The sequence below is a fragment of the Sus scrofa genome, chromosome 6 (assembly GCF_054392235.1).
Source record: "Sus scrofa isolate SSC_HxYL_T2T_F1_AM1 chromosome 6, Sscrofa_HxYL_maternal_Yorkshire_Landrace_v2.0, whole genome shotgun sequence".
Taxonomy (NCBI): domain Eukaryota; kingdom Metazoa; phylum Chordata; class Mammalia; order Artiodactyla; family Suidae; genus Sus; species Sus scrofa.
In genome coordinates, this window is record NC_139388.1 from 18,411,958 (window position 1) to 18,431,767 (window position 19,810).

A 19,810-nucleotide genomic window follows, 5' to 3' on the forward strand; every position below is an offset into this window, starting at 1 on the left:
AGACCTGACAACCAAACACAACACAAGGTACAGGATAGGATCCTGTGCCAGAAAGGAAAGGAAGTCCTTGCTGGGACAAATGGCTCCATTTAAATGGTGTGTATGGCTGAGTGGTAGCGTTGTACCCATGCTGATTTCCTGATTGCAGGGCGACACGACAGGAGATTGTTCTTGTTTTTGGAACTTGCACATTAGAGAATTTAAGAGTGATGAGCATCATGTCAGAAAAAGGCAAGAGAGGATACAGAACAAATGTGATAAAATGTTAAAGATTGGGAAATTTGGGTGAAGGGGATGTAGGAGTTCTTGGTACTGTTCTTAAAGCTTTCTTGTGAGTTTGAAACTATTTTAACATTTTTAAAAAATAAAAAAATACAAGTCTAAAAGCAATTCTTTTATTTACAGTATAAAGGTTACAAAGGTATATATGTATTTATATATATAATACCCTTAAGTTACAAATTTCATTGTAATGTACAATGCTATATGTTGGTGTGCAACTCAAGGGAAAGTGTTGTCTATGCATTTTACTTACAGAGTACACATAAAGCTTTTTTATTATTAAGAACACAAATACTGCCCTGTTTTATGCCATGGGTTTTTGATTTGGTAGTCTCATGATTCCAGAAGATTTGAGACCTAAATTTTAAACAACACTTAAAAAAAGAAGTCTTATTTAAATACGGGGTTCCAAAAAAGAAGAAAAAACCAGAATATCACAACTTTTAATTCTTTGTAGAAGTATTATTCTAGCTTTCTAAGTCTTAATACTTTAAAAGAGAGAGAGAAAGAGAGAGGAGTGGGGGAGAGAGTTGCCTAGGACAGAAAACATACAAGGGGGTAAAATTAGAGTCTGCAGCGATTAGCCAAAATTGGCCTTTACAGGTAGTGGTTTGCCACATTATCTTCTAAAAGACCTCGGGTCTGGTACCAAAAGGGAAACAGATTCTTTGGGTACCAAGGTCTTACCATGCTGAATCCATCCCACAGACTGTAAACATAACACTGCAGTCCTAACTAGAGAAAAACAATCGGAAACCAATCATAAATTGCTTCTTAGGAGAGAGCAGATTTGCTTTAAGGTGTTAAGAGTATCAAGATTGATGATTGTGCCAAACCCCAAACTTGGTTGTTGTTGTTGCTTTTTTTTTTTTTTTTTTTTTTTTTTTGCTTTTTAGGGCCACACCCACGGCATATGGAGGTTCCCAGGCTAGGGGTCTAACTGGAGCTGTAGCCGCCGGCCTATGCCACTCCCATAGCAACGCCAGATCCGAACTGCATCTGCAACCTACACCACAGCTCACAGTGATGCCGGATCGTTAACCCACTGAGCGAGGCCAGGGATCGAACCCACAACCTCATGGTTCCCAGTCGGATTCGTCTCCATTGTGCCACGACGGGAACTCAGCCAGACATGGTTTAAATCACTTATTCTCCTCCATATTCTATTAATTCACAAAACACAGGTGAAAAATGTGACACCCACTTGAATAGGATTGAGCTAGACTTTCTTCCAACCCAGGAGGAATAGATACTTACAAGACAATACTTTTGTGCTGGTTCTAACAGCATAGTCATTAGCACCTGATTGTCAAAGGGCAGGTTTAAAGTAAAGACTAAGCATTGAAGGCATGCCCTAATTTGTGTGCACAACTCTAGGACACAAAACAAAGGAGAAGGAGTCCATGAGATTGTGTTCCCTGACAGCTCAGGTCCTTTCTGGGCATGACAAAGATGTTGCCTGAAAGGCTGACTCTATTGACAGCGGAAGGCAAGCTAGGTAGAAAGGGACTGTTACTGAATGAAAATTATGGAAAAATTCACGCAACCTCTTTCTTTTTTTAGGTGCCCCTTTTTCCTGAGTTTGAATGCCCAAGTGTTCTACAATAAGTGGAATTTTGCTAAGTTTTATACATTTTCATTATTTTTATCTTTCAGATGGAGAAACAGTCCATCTAACACATATAAGGACTTTCAATGAACGGGATGTTTAAAGGCTCTAAGTGTGGAAATGAATGGGTCAGCACAATCGATACGGGGTAGGTGAAATATACATTTATCTTTGCTGCTTATAGTTAAAAGAAGCATTTCGTCAAAAGACTTTCTCATTGATCCACTTTGGGCTACAGAGCTTACTTTTTGTTGTTGTTGCGATTTATCTTACTAAGGATATTCTACACTATTCTCCTTCCCAAACTAAAGCCTGATTTTGCAATAAAAAAATGATGCATGATAGAGTTTCCTGGTGACTCAGTGAGTTAAGGATCCAGTGTCATTGCTGTGGCTCTGGTTACTGCTGTGGACATGGGTTTGATCCCTGACCTGGGAACTTCTACATGCTGTAGGCACGGCCAAAAAAAAAAAAAAAGGAAAGAAAGAAAGAAAAAAGAAAAGGTAGATGTTTAAAAGACCAATCTACTTAGATGTGCTTGGAGTACTTTCACACTGGCATGGACCAAAGTCTGAGCATCCTTTTAAAGATTTTCCAGTTTGCTAGATGAGCAGACTGCAGGTGTACTTTGGTAAAAACATGAGATGGTTAATTACTTAACTGCTGATTGATAAATAGATGGCTTGGTGTGATTGAGAATAATAGATTATACACTACTTGAGGGCAGGAACTTTTTTTTTGGACGCTTCACAATGTCTGTGAGAACTATACATTAATAAATGCTTATTAGATGAAACAATACATGAATTAATATATAATAAACCAAGTTTGCAGTATCAAAAATTTCTCTAGGGTACCAAAGACCTTTTGTCTATTCATAAGAAACTTCTATCACTTTGGAAGAGGTAATAAAACAATCAGGTCCCAAGACGGTATATGTAACTGGGATAAAGAGGGACTCAAAAACTTTTGCATTTATGTCAATGGCATGGAGGTAATGCTATTACAAAACTCAGTACTTATAGGACTCAGAAATCTACCAGAATGCTTAATCTTACAATAAAATGAAGTATTTCTCGCTTATATCCTTCAAGTTTCAACCAATCTATTTTGTGGCAATTCAAGGATGACAGTTCATATGGTTGATTTTTGTTGAATACAATCAAATGTTCATTGGAGAGCAAGCAATCATCTGCAAACAGCATATCTATGTATCCCATGAAATGTAGATTCACTTTTAAAACCAGAATATGCTTTGGTTCAGTCACCTGAAGTGTAAAAGAAGAGTAATTAAGAGGTGACCAAAGATTAAGCTCAAGTTTATCAAATTTATCAAAGAAGAAACCTTGTTAAAGTATTTTTTCAAGTTAATACATAACAACCATTCTTCCAGTTGGCAGTTTAGCTAGCGTCGAAAAGAGACAAGAAAACAGATGTGTTCTATGTGTCTATTTATTGCACCTTACCTTAACTTGAAATTATTTAGCACTGATCTGCTAGATGTGTATGTGTGCGTTGTAGAGAAAGGGTTTCAAATCAGCCACGTAAGTGGTCTATTACTAGTGTAAAATAAATGTCACTTAATATCAGTATACCATAGGAATAGCTACATTGTTCAAAAACACATAATCCTGATATATAGCATAGTTACTTTAGAATTGTCTATCCTCACACATTGAGTGTCTCTATACCCAGCACAGTGAAAGATAGAGCCTAAAAAGGTCGGGGTAGGGGGAAACTGCTGCTGTCAGTTTTTAAAGATAGTATGTGGAACAAAATAATTCTAGATTACCAAGCGGTTAAAATAGGGACACAGAGAGAGAATGCTGGAAGATGGCAGATTCCTCTGCTTTCATCTAAGGGAGGAAAAGAAAAGAGCCACAGTAAGATTTCAAATTTAAAAGAAAGAGACTTCCGATCTCAAGGCAGGATATAATACCACCTGGCACATAATATACCTGATAGATACACAGAACAAATGATTATGACTATAATCAAATTCAACTTAAAGTTTAAGCAGAATCCCAAAGAAGTCTCTTGTCCCTACACAGATGTGCAGATCTCAATATGCTTTTTTTTTTTTTTTTTTTTTTTTTTTGTCTTTTTAGGGTCACACCTGCAGCATATGGAGGTTCCCAGACTAGGGGTCAAACTGGAGCTGGAGCTGCTGGTCTACACCATAGCTCACGAAAATGCCAGATGCTTAGCCCACTGAGTGAGACCAGGGATCGAACCTACGTCCTCATGGATTCTACTCAGATTTGTTTCCGCTGCACCACAACGGGAACTTCTCAATATGCTTTTGAGACAAGAGAGATCTGGCATTTTACTTCTTTACTGGGGACTGAAAAAGATGACCTTTGGCTTTTTAACCAGCCATTTCATTAATGGCATCAATAGTGGATGGCAGCAACATGGAAATGTATGCTGGATATTTGGATGGTTGAGATACTATGTACAATCAATAGCTTATAACCAGTGAAAATAATAAGAACATAATTCAGCATGTCTAAGATAAGATACAAAAAGCAGAGAAAGTGCTTCAGTCTACAGGTCTTCCCTGAAAGCTTCAAAAATGTTTAAATCCTTAAGTAGGTAGGGCTCTTAATAGATTTTGCATAGCAGCTTATGAGATAATCTGAATTAAAAATATGGGTATTCTTCCATGTTTTTGAAAACATACAAATATATCCACATGCATATAAATTAAACAAAAAGACCTGGAGGTTCTCCTGAAATAAAAAAAAAAATCCTTTATATTTTTTCCTCAAAAGTGGTCAAACTTTTGTTCATCAAAACCATTTACAGTGAAATGTGTTTTTTCTAGGAGAAACATAGTCTTGTCCAGATTCCACACAGCTTAAGTTTTTTTAAGAATAAATTTTGGTATGTTAGCTAAGTGCATTTAATCAGCTGAAAAAAGCTTTGATACCATTCTGTGTAGGAGGACAAATTAAGAAAATAATCAGTAACAACTTTAATCACTGGTTGGTTAGAGAGATTTTTCCACTTACAAAATATAAGAAATAAATAATCCAATCTCTCCTGCATGCAATAATGTTCAATAACAAAGTTTGTGAGAGTACAGATTGATAAAAACAGGCACTATTAGACTTCACCTAGCCTAAAAAATGCTAAAGCATGGCTTTAAAGCAAGTGAAAGACATTTAATGTTTTTTATTCTTGTACATGTCCCAATATTTAATCTGAAACTCTACTAGGTAGATGAGTTTACAGTCACAACTACCTAATAAATACTGTATAAACATACATTATATTTCTTCATATAAAATATTAGATACTAATTTCCAGGTAAGACTTTTTGAAGACTTCAGGAAATGACTCACCTTTTCCCCTAAAAGAGTAACTGAGCCTTTTCTTTTCCTTTCGTTCCTTTCCTTTCCTTTTTTTTGGGGGGGGGAGAGGGAGGGGAGAAGTGTTAGGGAACAAGGAGGAAGAATTTTCAGACAGCAATTGGCCGCTTATAGGCGTCTGTGTGGAATGTGGAGAAGACGTCTAAGCCCTGTGTGTGAGGGCACAGAAAGTGTCCGTGGGAATGAGACACTCCTCTCAGCTCCTTTCCACTCTACACATGGTAACGCACCCCATTCTTAACAATTTTCCTAATTCAAAATGAAAAAGAAATGTAAAGTCAGCTGTTCTTTAAAAGATGTGAAATAACAAAAATGCCCATTTTCAGTTATCATTTGAAAATAATTTGCCACATTTTAGCATCTTAATACAAAATACCTATTTGTCAAGACTGTCCCATTCATAAAAAGCACTTCATTGTGGCTTGAAAATCCCACAAACATACTTAATTGAACAACAACCTGGTCACTCTTGATAGGAGAGCTGATAAAGTACAATATGCAAGCAGCTTAAGGGCGCTTGCTCTTGGGGCCAGTGATGGTCAAAGGAAACCCCCATACACTTTCATTTCACATCAAGACTCAGAAGATATTAGAAACCCTATGGACTTTGATGCCATGACATGTAAACCTTGAGCAAAATGAGCAGAAATGCACACAATGCCTTACTCCTCCTGCTCACTTACATATAAGGAATGAGCAGGGTCACTCAGAATGTTTCCCCAGAAATATTCTCAATGGCTTAGCCTTTCACACTAACACAGAAAACCTCACCAAATGGCTTTGCTGCAAGTCTATGACTGCACTGTGCAACTTCTCAAATGGTTACTACTCTGAATGCAAAGAGTATCTAAGCTCCCTCATCTGAGGGTATTATGTGTTGAAATTCTGTTTCCAGAAATCCTAACCGGATCTTCAAGACATTTTCTTTCTTCCCTGACTTGCAAACATTTCCCAGATGGAACCAAACTTAAGTTTATGAATTTTCAAAACATAAAAAAAGCTTTCAAAAGATATATTTTAGTTTAGATTTCGATTTCCAGTCTTAAGTAGATTAGACAATTCACTTTGGGGACTGGAGCTGGGGGAAGAACGGATTTATTATGGGCAGAGGGAAAACAATGAGACGACAGTGTCTAACTGGAATTCTCTCTTCTCATTAAGTTGGCCCTTTTATATGTCTAACCTACCGGTCAGTTTGCCCTCAAACCAAATAGCTCTTGTTTTGCAAATAGTCCATTTGCGTTTTTTTTTTTTTTTCTTTTTTATCTTTGGATTGATGCCCTCCTCCCCGCTCCAAAGAGCTCACATCCTCTTATGTCATTCCTGATAAATCTAGTAAATGATGACTATTCCCAGACCTTTCTTCAGAGAGCATACAGAACATCCAAGTTAATATTGCCTTTTCTTTCAGATCTGGGAACTATGTTAACCTTGACATTCTATATGGCTAATATATTATTTTAAATGTTTTCAGATATATACCTCCTTCATAATTAGGAAAAAGAAGCTGACTGTGATTCTCCAGTACAACACAATCAGCACTCTTACTGCTGATATGTCCTAATGATGATATCTGGCGATGCTTAGCAAAGCCCAGGTACCTGTTCCTTGGTCTCGTCACCCTGCCCATTGTAGGATGCATCACTGAGCCAGCACTGAATTAGCAGCTGCTGATAGATGCTACTCTGCTGCCACAGAGTGAGAGGGCCAGGGCCAAGACCCCAGAGTGGGCTCACATGGCCCAAAGAGACGTGAACGTGATGTTTGTGCTGAAGAGATGGCTTCACCGACAAAGTGTACGCTTTAAACAAGCTGGCTCTCCAGGATTTATCTTCCTTAAAGACATCTGCCAACTAGAAAAGATACCACACTAAGGAAACCCACCTCAAAGACTACTTCTCAAAACTAGGATAGCTGATCTCCCTGGAATGGCAGTGATATCCAGTTATCCAAAGAGTGACTAATAAAGCTCCACTAACCCTAACTAAAGGCACATTTGGTAAGCAATAAAAAATGGCTTAGGCTAAAATGAGGATTTTCTTTTAAAATAAATCTTATCCCCTGGCTCCTACCAAAGATAAAATCAGAAAATCCTAAAACAAGCAAAATTTTTCTTTCAAAGCAGTGGTTCCCAGCTTGCTTTTCAAGTTGGTCACCACTAGAAAGGGAGTGTGGAAGGCAAAGCAAATCAAATCTCACAAGTTCTAAGTCCTGCAGTTAGCATTTATGAGGGGCAAAGCTTGTGATGTGGTCAGAAGTAACGGCCGGGGGAGATGCAGGGAGAGCCAGGATGGATGAGGAAGCCTTTGGTGACAAATTCAAGGACTTCCTAGGGCGGAAGGAGTAAGTAAGGACAGTAGACTTGATCAAAATGTATAGCCTAACTCGAGTGACAGGCTGTTGCAGACTAGCACCTGGGAAGAGAGAGGTGTCCTAAGCAAGAGATCAAGGCTAAGCCTGAAACAATTCCTTCTGGAAGAGGAAGGAAAAAAACCCTAAACTCTTAGATGTTAGATTATGTCCAAAAAGAAAAAGAATGAGCCACCCTTCTTAACAGGGGAAAAAAAACCTAATTACTTAGAAACAACATTAGGAACTAGACAATAAATCAACAGCTTCATTTTGGAGCTTATTCCAATCCTAGGATTTCTGGCCAAGGTAGCTTGTAAAAGGCAGGCTCTTCTTTAAACATGGTTACAGTTCAGCAGTGATTTGCAGGTCCTTGTCAAGGCACTGTGCCAGAGGAGAGAGGAAAGAGTGTTCTTTTTGTGCTTTTTTTTTTTTTTTTTTTTTTTTTTGAGGTGGAGATACTTCTTGTGACATTCAAGGCTCTTTATTTACTGATTTTTTTTTGCTGCTCATACAAGCAGTCCCATGCGAGTGACTTTGGCCGACAAGAATGTGTGCAACACAAATACAATCGGCTTTGGACAGGAGTGCAGGTCCATGGTCTGTGGAGAAAGAACAATAATTATCACTATATACAGATACTTTAATAAATAAACATGCAAAATAAACAAATTTGGACATGATGTTCTACTTTTTAAAAAGAACTTGGATAAAGAACGTGCCAGATTTACGGCAACTCTTGGGAATTTAGTGCTGAAAATGGAACTGTACTCTGAAGTAAGGGTATTCCATGTCATAATTAATTAAACACTAGTGTGAGATTTCACATCCACAACTGGGATACTATTGGTGGTGTGCTAGATTCCACCGTGCCAGATGGGAAGAACTTAAAGGGAGAGGATGTAAAGGAAAGAGCAATATCCTATATGCAAACCATTGATGGTAAGTATGTTTTCCAGGTGGAACCACAGTGAATTCAGTTGAGGTGTGACCATCTATGCATATGATTTTTTTTTTGGTCTTTTTAGGGCCGCACTTGCGGCATATGGGAGGTTCCCAAGCTAGGGTCTAATCAGAACTACAGCTGCCGGCCTACACCACAGTCCCAGCAACGCCAGATCTGAGCCACGTCTGCAACCCACACCACAGCTCATGGCAACGCCTGAGCCTTAACCCACTGATTGAGGCCAGGGATTGAACCCGCAACCTCATGGTTCCTAGTCAGATTTGTTTCTGATGTGCCATGACAGGAACTCCTATTTTTGTCTTTTTTTTTTTAAAGGCTGCACTCATGGCATGTGTAAGTTCCCAGGCTAGGGGTCAAATCAGAGCTGCAGCTGCTGGCCTACTCCACAGCCACAGCAATGCACAGATCCAAGTCTCGTCTGCAACCTACACCACAGCTCATGGCAACGCCGGATCTTTTAAACCTCTGAGAGAGGCCAGGGATTAAACCCACATCCTCATGGGTCCAAGTAGGGTTCTTAACCTGGTGAGCCACAGTAGGAACTCCTCAAACAAAACTTCTAAAGAAGGGAATGATTTCCTAATGTGGGGGAAAAAAAGGAAACCCAACCAAACCCAATGCATCTCTGAACACTGAAAAATAATTTTCTGGCTTGAAATGGAGTATCAGTCTATAAGTCCATAATTTTCTATACAAGAGGTAATAAGCAATACAAAAGAAAGAGAATACCTATTAGAATAAACAGGTTTTTTTTCAGAAATATTCTTACCAGCTCTCCCTCAGGGCCACCAAAATCCAGATACAGATTTCTGATGCCATCATCAGCAGACATTTTCAGCCTTTCAAAGGGGTAGCGGTACAGTATGCTGCTGGAACCTCCATTTTCCCTGGAGATAGTGAACCCACTTTCATAGTGGACAGTGAGTCTTACCTCTTGACCATTTAACGTGCAGCCTGTTGAAGACAAGTGAAAGCCATCATTAATAAAGTTCCTACTTCAGCTAGCAAGTGACGAAGGACTCTTCTGACTTCAACAAGGGAAAAAGAATCTTCTTGAGAACATGTGATACCTAACCTATTTGGAACCTCCTGAAATGAGTTTTGCTCACTCAAGTCAACATCTTGATTGAGATGAGGAAGAAATTACCATCCCTTTCCTTGACAAATGATGTGATTCAGTTCAATTCAGTGGGTATCAAGTGAATCCGTGTGCTGACAGCTGACTGTGTGTGGTCCTAGAGAAATAAGAAGCATGGTTCCTGCTCCCAAGACCTCATAAATGAGAGGTGTAAACATGATATCCCTGGAGAGTTCCCGTCATGGCTCAGTGGTTAACGGATCCGACTAGGAACCATGAGGTTGCGGGTTCGATCTCTGCCCTTGCTCAGTGGGCTAAGGATCCAACGTTGCCATGAGCTGTGGTGTAGGTTGCAGATGCAGCTCGGATCCCGGGTTGCTGTGGCTCTGGCGTAGGCCAGCGGCTATGGCTCCGATTTGACCCCTAGCCTGGAAACCTCCATATGCCGTGAGAGCGGCCCAAGAAATGGCAAAAAAAAAAACAAAAAACAAAAAACACATGAAATCCCTAACCACTTAAGGTAGAGGGTGTAGGACGTGACTAAACACCAAACTGAGTAAGGCCAAAGTCAAGGAAAGGTTTCCTGAAGGAGATGGGACTTGAGAGAGGTCTTAAAAAATTGTCAAACTTGATAGGCAGTGAGGAACAGGCAGAAGGTTTCAAGTGGGAAAGAAGGAGAACAACCAAAGAAAAGGCAGAGATGCGTTTTAGGGGCAGTGGCATAGAGTGGCTGGTATTTGAGAAGTCACACAGTCCGTTAGTTAGTCCTATCAAAGATAAAATTCAAAAGATCTATCTGAATTGATGAGACCAAAAAACTTTCATCATCAAGAGTGGCAAATGTCTTTGGTCAAGACTGGAAGAGTCCCTGTTTCACAGACATTCTTCTTCTTCTTTTGCTTTTTTAGGGCCCCACCCATGACATGGAAGTTCCCAAGCTAGGGGGTGAATTGGAGCTACAGCCGCTGGCCTACACCACAGACAGAGCAATGCAGGATCTGAGCCACGTCTGAGACCTACACCACAGCTCACGGCAACACTGGATCCTTAGCCCTCTGAGAGAGGCCAGGGATTGAACCCTCAACCTCATGGTTCCTAGTCACATTCTTTTCTGCTCTGCCACAATGGGAACTCCCCCACAGATATTCTTAATATTGGCATTGTCTTTCACAAAAGAGCAATTTTTAGATTTAATGAAGGCTGCATCAATCAAGAAATAATTTGTTAAGTAGATGAACACGAGGGATTCAAGCGAATTTCTATGAAACTGAGCGTGGTTAAAGCAAATTCTTTTTTCATATATGCTAACACTCTAAATACTTTATTTTCATTTTTTTTGAAGATCTGATGTTATTTGTTACTCTTAGAGCATCTCTTTTGACTGGACTCAGACTTGTAGGTAGAAGCTTCAGAGGAGATAGCCTCTGTCTCTTGGCAATCTGTTCCTGATGTTTTCCTTTGGCATCCTTCATTCTCTTGGCCAAAAGTTTAGCATATTCTGCAGCGTCTTCCTTATTTTTCTTAGTACGTTGTTTCTTCAGAGCAATACGCTGACATTTGTGTTGCCAAGCACGTGGAGTAACAAGACGCTGCATCTCGGGTGCTTTGGTCCTAGGCGTCTTACCTTGTTTAGGGGCTTTTTCACTGCATACTGATGGACATCCTCTTCTTCAGAGAGACTGAGAAGTTGTGGATTCCGCTAGCTCTTTTAGGCCCCAGGCAGTGAGGCACAGTAGTATCGGTGAGTCCAGGAATACCCTTCTCCCCTTTTTTTATGATGACCAAATTGAGAACACTGAGATTGGCATCCACAATGCAACCCTGAACCGATGTGCACTTTGTTTCTCCAGTCCTCCTTGGTCTGTAACAGGAACGCCCCTTCCTCAGTAGCAGGTGGACTCAGCCTGGGTCAAGACACCCTGCTTCATGGGGAAACCCTGTTTGTCCTTCCCACCACTGATCCGGACCACATCACCCTTCCATTCTTCACCCAGAGCATCAGCAGCAACTTCTGTTGCACCTTCATCTACAAAGGTTTTGTTCTTCATCTACTTCAGTGAGTTTCTGGCAGCCAGTGATGGGGAAAGAGATGTTCAACTTCATCCTGAAGCGGCCGACGGCCTTTTGGTTTTTTTGCCATTTCTAGGGCCGCTCCCATGGCTTATGGAGTTTCCCAGGCTAGGGGTCTAATCGAAGCTGTAGCCGCCGGCCTACACCACAGCCACAGCAATGTGGGATCCAAGCCATGTCTGCGACCTACACCACAGCTCACGGCAACACCAGATCCTTAACCCACTGAGCAAGGCCAGGGATCAAACCTGCAGTCTCATGGTTCCTAGTCAGATTCATTAACCACTGAGCCACGATGGAAACTCCATTTAAATACTTTTAAATGCCCTTTTTCTTCTCATCTTGTGCATTCACTGCATATTTTTTATTTTCATTTATTTATTTATTTATTTATTTATTTATTTATTTTTGGTCTTTTTGCTATTTCTTTGGGCTGCTCCCGCGGCATATGGAGGGTCCCAGGCTAGGGGTCGAATCAGAGCTGTAGCCACCGGCCTACACCAGAGCCACAACAATGCGGGATCCGAGCCGCGTCTGCAACCTACACCACAGCTCACGGCAACGCCGGATTGTTAACCCACTGAGCAGGGGCAGGGACCGAACCCGCAACCTCATGGTTCCTAGTAGGATTCGTTAACCACTGCGCCATGACGGGAACTCCTGCATATTTTTTAAAACTGTGAATCATACTGTACACCTGAAATTTTTTTTCTTTTTTTTTTTTTTTAAAGACAAGTTACTTTGGAGTTCTTATTGTGGCTCAGCAGTTTAAGAACCCAATTAGTATCCAAGAGGATGTGGATTCGATCCCTGGCCTTGTTCAGTGGGTTAAGCATCCCTCGTTGCCATGAGCTGTGGTGGTTCAGATCTGGAGTTGCTCTAGTTGTGGCGCAGGCCGGCAGCTGCAGCTCTGACTTGACCTCTAGCCCGAGAACGTCCATGTGCTACAGTTACAGCCCTAAAAAGAAAACAAGAAAAAAGAAAAAAAAAAACCCAAACTAAAAAAGAAAAAAAAAAAAAATAAGGACAAATTACTCTTTTTTTTTTTTTTTGGTCTTTTTGACTTTTCTAGGGCTGCTCCCTTGGCATATGGAGGTTCCCAGGCTAGGGGGCGAATCGGAGCCATAGCCGCTGGCCTACACCACAGCCACAGCAACTCGGGATCCGAGCTGCGTCTGTGACCCACACCACAGCTCACGGCAACGCTGGATCCTTAAACCACTGAGCAAGGCCAGGGATCAATCCTGTATCCTCATGGTTGCTAGTTGGATTTGTTAACCACTGAGCCATGACGGGAACTCCAAGCTACTTTATTTTAATTTATTTTTTGGTCATGGTGTGTAGCAGCTTGATGTGGGATTTCAGCTCCCAGATGAGGGATTTTACCGGTACACAATTAGAAAAAAACATGTTTCATCTCTCCATTTAAAAATATAAAGAGGAGTTCCCATCGTGGCGCAGTGGTTAACGAATCCGACTAGGAACCATGAGGTTGCGGGTTCAGTTCCTGCCCTTGCTCAGTGGGTTAACGATCCGGCATTGCCGTGAGCTGTGGTGTAGGTCGCAGACGCGGCTCGGATCCTGCGTTGCTGTGGCTCTGGTGTAGGCTGGTGGCTACAGCTCAGATTCGACCCCTAGCCTGGGAACCTCCCCATGCCGCGGGAGCGGCCCAAGAAACGGCAAAAAGACAAAAATAAATAAATAAATAAATAAAAATAAATAAAGAGGAGTTCCCTTGTGGTGCGGTGGAAACCTCCTGTGAGGTTGCAGGTTCAATCCCTAGCCTCGCTCAGTGGGTCAAGCATATGGCGTTGCCATGAGCTGTGGTGTAGGTCACTGATATGGCTTGGATCTGGCGTGGTATAGGCTGGCAGCTGTAGCGCCAATTAGACCCCTAGCCTGGGAACCACCTTATGCTGTGAGTGCAGCCCTAAAAAGACAAAAAAAAAATTATATAAATATATATAATTTATATACAATAATATATATACATAATATATGTATATATATTATAATATGTATAATATATATACATATATTTATATATATATACACATATATACACACACACATAAAGGTGGTCCTATTTTCCTTCTCCTCAAGCCATTTGTATTTTAAGAACTGTGAGCCAAGAACTGGATAGTTTTGGTTTCCTGTAACATGAAGTTTAGCTGCCAGACAGCAAAGAAACAACATGCAACTAAAATATGTTAAAAATCCACGCTGCACTCTTGGTTCTGGGAAGCATATCTCTCTGGATCCTTGAAGAAGGTATGGTGACTCCAGAGGCCAGTGATGAGTGCAGTGGCCTGACCCCTGGGACTGTGCACAGGAACACAGAGCATCCAGACTTTCACACTGAGGAATTCCCCATCTCAGAAAGCACATTCTGCAGCCAAGACAAAAACCAGAGCCCCGTAGGTCTTTTTTTTTCTTTTGGCCATACGTAAGGCTTGTGGAAATTTCCAGGCCAGGGACTGAATCTGTACCAGAGCAGCAACCTGAGCCAGTGCAGTGACCACTGGATCCTTAACCCACTGCACCACAAGGGAACTTCCCCCAGAAAGTTCTTAATGTGGAGACCAACTGCTCCAAAGAGAAAATGGGCGGAAGACAGACAAGTGAGAAAGACAATAGGGATGTGGTGGCTTTGGTCAAAATCCAAGGTGGGATCTAGTCAATGGTGTCATTGCTTGAATTATCATGGTTGTGAGGAAAATTTCAAGCAGGTCCTCAACAGTTGATGAATTGTAAATTTTTTTTTGGTCTTTTTTTTTTTTTTAGGGCCGCACCCATAGCCTATGGAGGTTCCTAGGCTAGGGGCTGAAATGAAGTTATAACCACTGCCCTACGCCACAGCCACAGCAATGCCAGATCCAAGCCACGTCTGTGACCTACACCACAGCACACAGCAAAGTCGGATTCTTAATCCACTCAGTGAGGTCAGGGATTGAACCTGTGGCTTCGTGGATGCCATTCAGATTTGCTTCCACTGAGTCGCAACAAGAACTCGAAGAATTGTATCATTTTGACAATATTAAAAAAACTGTCTCTTTTAGCAGAAATTATCAGAACCTTGTAAATCAACCGTACTTCAATAAAACTTAAAAAAAAAAGGAGTTCCCGTCATAGCGCAGTGGTTAACGAATCCTACTAGGAACCATGAGGTTGCGGGTTCGGTCCCTGCCCCTGCTCAGTGGGTTAACGAACCAGCGTTGCCGTGAGCTGTGGTGTAGGTTGCAGACGCGGCTCGGATCCCGCGTTGTTGTGGCTCTGGCGTAGGCCGGTGGCTGCAGCTCAGATTCGACCCCTAGCCTGGGAACCTCCATATGCCGCGGGAGCGGCCCAAGAAATAGCAACAACAACAAAAGACAAAAAGACAAAAGACAAAAAAAAAACCAAAAAAAACTGTCCTTGTGCCAGTGTTAGAAGATCATCTATGGAAATGCTATTCTTGCCATGGAGATCCCTCACTTTCCAAAAGCCATGGAAAGGAAGATAAATCTCAACACATTCTGCTCACAAAACATTTTCTCTTTTTATATAAGTTCTGTAAAACTAGGTTCATAAAACAAACAGGAGCAAAACTAAGTAAACCAAGTTGCACCCAAGGTATTCAAAGTAATTCCAACCATATTATAAACTGTAATTTTATCTTCATTTTGACTGCTCTCTGCCCTTGTTAAAATGAAAAGCAATCTGGAAATACCTATACACATCCATGTGCAAAAAATATACAGGTATGAAACCATACCTCCAAATTCATATAGATTAGCCACAAGAGGGCGCTTCAACAATGTAAAGAGACAATCAGGCTTCTTTTCTTAAGATGCTTACTTAGGTACTTATCGGGCACACATTTTCAAACTTTGGAAAAGAGACACCTATTCCAAATTTTTAACTTTTCCATAGCTGTAAGTGTTTCCAGATCCTCATATTCTTACGGGTGTCTATCTATGTCTTAGATTCCAAAGCTTCTTCATTAGAGGGTCAACACACCTAGCATTTAGTAAATGAGTCCTTGCACTATCGAATACAGATTTAAATAATGAACAGTAAAACTGTCATGTTGTACAGAGTGGTGCAAATGTGTCCAGGAAAAAAATAAAGTGTAACAGTTCCATTTAATTATTATCAGAAATGAAGTGCCAGAATCTATACCTAGAGAGACTTCCTTGATCAGCTCAGCAGCAGCATGGCAACCCTGAACAAGTATTCGGGTCCAGGTTGACAGATCCCGATGTGTCTCCACCCTGAAGAGATGCATCTCAATGCCCTGCCGAGAGCCTGTCCTGGTAGCAAATGTAAGGTCAGATCCAAGGGAGGGTGATCGACATCCGGAGCCAGAATGTACCAACCTAGGACCATAAGCAGAGCAAAGATCAAAAATAATTCATACACTGTTAGCACTAAATGTCAGCAATTTATGCTGATTAATAAGAAGAAAATTATAAAAGCCATCAGCAGTTTGTTGGTCTGCTTGCTTTTTTTGGCAGCATGTAGAAGTTCCTGAGCCTCAGCACTGATAACTCCCAATCTTTAAATGCTTGGCCACCAGGGAACTCCAGCAGTTTTTGTTTTTTTTTTTTAAATTTATTTATTTTTTGTCTTTTTGTCTTTTCTAGGGCCGCTCCCGAGGCATATGGAGGTTCCCAGGCCAGGGGTCTAATTGGAGCTGTAGCCGCTGGCCTACACCAGGGCCACCAACGCAGAATCCGAGCCGCATCTGCAACCTACACCACAGCTCATGGCAACGCCAGATCCTTAACCCACCGAGCAAGGCCAGGGATCGAACCCGCAACCTAATGGTTGCTAGTCAGATTCGTTAACCACTGCGCCACGATGGGAACTCCTCCAGCAGTTTTTAGATAAGTATATTTCAAGACAAGATTATAGTCTTTGAAAAAAAAAATTCGAATTTCATTAAGAAATATGCCCCTACACACGCAGAGCCTCCCCCATTATCAGAATCACAATAGTACACTTTTACCAAGGATAAACCTACACTGACAAATAATCACTCAAAGTTCAGAGTCTACTTCAGGGTTCGCTCTTGGTGCTATATATCCCATAGGTTTGGACAAATAAAGACCTATAGCCATCATTACAAAATACAGCGTATTTTCATTGCTCTAAATCCTTGGCTCACTGCCTATTCATCGACCCTCTCCGCTGACAACCACTGATCTTTTTATGGTCTCCATGGTTTTGCTTATTCCAAAATGTCATATGGTTGGAATCAAATAGTATAAAGCCTTGTCAAATTGTCTGGTTCCTCCATGTCTTTTCACATCTTGCTAGCTCATTTCTTTTTCTTTTTGTTTGGCCACACCCACGGCATAGGAAATTCCCAAGCCAGGGATCAAACCCAAGCCACAGCAGTGATAATGCCAACAATCCTTCACCATTAAGCCACCAGAGAACTCCTTGATAGTTCATTTCTTTTTAGCACTGAATATTTAATTGTCTGGATCTACCACAGTTTATCCATTTACCTACCAAAGGATACACTGATTGCTTCCAAATTTTGGCATTAAGAATAAGGCTGAGTATACCAGAAATTCTGTATATTTTATACATGCTGCAACCATGCTATAATACCTTATTAGTTCCAGGAGTTTTTTTTTGTCAATTCTTTTGGACTTTCTATTTAGATGATCATATCTTCCGTGAACAAAAATTATTTCATATCTTCCTTTACAATTTATATACCTTTTACTTCTATTTTGCATTAGCAAGGACCTCCAGTATGATGCTGAAAGGAGTGCCAAGAGCAGATATCCTTACCTTGTACCTGATCTTAGTGGAAAAGCTTTATGTTTCTCATCATTAAATATGATGTTAGCTGTAGATTTCTTTTTTTTTTGCTTTTTAGGGCCGCACCTGTGCAGCATATGGAGATTCCCAGGCTAAGGGTCTAATCAGAGCCACAGCTGCCAGCCTATGCCACAGCCACAGCCACAGTCACGCCAAATCCAAGCTGCATCTGTGACCTACACCACAGCTCATGGCAACAATGGGTCCTTAACCCACTGAGCAAGGCCAAGGCTCGAACCTGCAACCTCATGCTCGTTTCCACTGCACCACAAAGGGAACTCCTGTACATTTCTTTTGTGGATAGTCTTTATCAAGTTGAAGATGTTCCTGTTTATTTTTATTTTACTCAAAGTTTTTGACATGAATGGGTGTTGCATTTTGTTAAATGCTTTTCTTGTTATGTTTTGATGTAATTTTTTCTTTAGCTTGTTGATGTAATGGATTACATGAACTGATTTTCAAATGTTGAACCAGACTTGTATACCTAAAATAAATCCCACTAGTGGTGATGTATACTTCTTTTTGTACTTTTTTTTTTTGGCTGTTGTTTTTTAAGGCCACACCCGCAGCATATGTAAGTTCCCAGGCTAGGGATGCCACAGCCACAGCAATGCAGGATCTGAGCCATGTCTGTGACCTATACCACAGCTCACAGCAACGCTGGATCCTTGACCTACTGAGCAAGGCCTGGGACTGAACCCACATCCACATGGATACTAATACTATTCATTTCTGCTGAGCCACAACAGGAACTCCCTTTTTGTACTTCTTTAGATAAGATTTGGTAATATTTTTTGAGGATTTTTACATCTACTTTCATGAGAGATAATTAGTCTGTATATTTCTTATAATATCTTTGTCTGGTTTTGGTATTAGCATAATGCTAGTCTCATAGAACGAGTTACAAAGTATTCCCTCTGCTTCTATTCTTTGCAAGAGATTGTAGGGAATTTTTTTCTTAAATGTGTGGTAGAATTCACCAGTGAACCCATCTGGGCCTGGTGCTTTCTGCTTCAGAAGACCTTACACTCTTCACAAAAATTATCAAAAAATGAATCCTAGCTCTAAACGTAAAATGCGAAAGTATAAAACTTCCAGAAGACATCTTAAGAAAAACTCATTTTGGCTATTCAATATCCATTCTCTCATTCTTCCTTAGAAATAGAAAGCTGCCTTTATCCTGTACAAATCACATATATATAAAAGAGTATTTCCCCAACTTCTCTGCAGAAAGAGATATCTGATGAATTGCAAGCTGTTACTGGGTAGGCAGGATTAGAAGAAAAGCTCCACAGTTGGAGAATAAGGCAGCGAGTATGTGCCTCTTCTGTCCTTTTCCTCTTCTTCCTCCTGCCTACAGTTTAGGCATGATGCCTGGAGCTCCCAGCAGCTGCTATGAACCATGAAGTGACCTTGAAGGGTAGAAGCCTCTTGCTAAGAATGGCAGTTTTCTTTTACATAAGAAAGACGTAAACAACTATTTTATTATTTTAGGTTATTTTTGCTACAAAACATGCTTCCTAATGATCATAAATATGCAAATGATGTGTTAAATAGGCAGAATATAAGTCTGTGCTTCCGTCTGGAGATATAAATTTGGGAGTTATCAGTATATAGGAGATATTTGAAGCTATGGTACTAGAAACAATCACCAGAGGGGCAGGGTAGTTGACAGAGAAGAGGTATGAGCCCTAAAATAGTCAATGTTTAGACGTCAGGAAGATAAGACGGGATAAACAAAGGGGAATGAGAAAGTGTGGACAGGAGGAGAAATGACAGAACCAGGAAGAACCATGTAAAATAAAGTACAAAGGAGCCGCAACGCATTTTCTTCGACTGGTTTCAGTTACTACATTGCTGGTGATAATATTACTATTATAATGGTACTATTCTGATAATGTAATGTGGGATAAAGGAAATGAGCAATTATGGGATATTCTAATTTGGTCATTTCTAGTGTCCTTAAGATCTGGAATTTTGGGTATGGGAAAAAGGAAAGCCAGATTTAACGCAGAAGAGGTTAAGTAAAAACACTGCAGTCTTAAATATGAAATGGAACATTTGTGTGACTACGTATTTTATGTTTTAAAATATATATATATACACACACACATATACACATACATATACATACTTCCTACCTCTGTCCATCAACAAAGGCAATTACAATAACTAACCCAATAGCAACAAATGTTATCAGTGCCCAAAGTGAACCCCCATCCCCTCAAAAAAAGAGTGAGGCTTCTGGGAAAATGTCAGACCTA

General features: G+C 40.7%; 1 protein-coding gene and 1 pseudogene across 5 annotated transcripts in view; both read right to left on the reverse strand.

Moving 5' to 3' along the window:
- Positions 1-3,325: 3,325 nt before the first annotated feature.
- Positions 3,326-19,810, reverse strand: part of SNTB2 (syntrophin beta 2) — a 99,292-nt gene continuing 82,807 nt past the window's right edge. For 3 of the 5 annotated variants that reach the window (XR_014805593.1, XM_084959747.1, XM_084959746.1), the window contains 3 exons: positions 15,891-16,087; positions 9,351-9,535; positions 4,625-8,216 (listed from right to left, as the gene is read on the reverse strand). Coding sequence is in view for 2 of the 5 variants with exons in the window: in XM_084959747.1 (XP_084815873.1) it covers positions 8,124-8,216; positions 9,351-9,535; positions 15,891-16,087 (475 nt within the window). In the remaining 3 variants the exon portion in view is untranslated. Of the gene's footprint in view, positions 8,217-9,350; positions 9,536-11,174; positions 11,838-14,378; positions 16,088-19,810 lie in introns of those variants that run through there. The other 2 variants (XR_014805594.1, XR_014805590.1) reach the window with 2 other exon arrangements.
- LOC106507560 (small ribosomal subunit protein eS6 pseudogene) lies at positions 10,897-11,762 on the reverse strand (annotated as a pseudogene).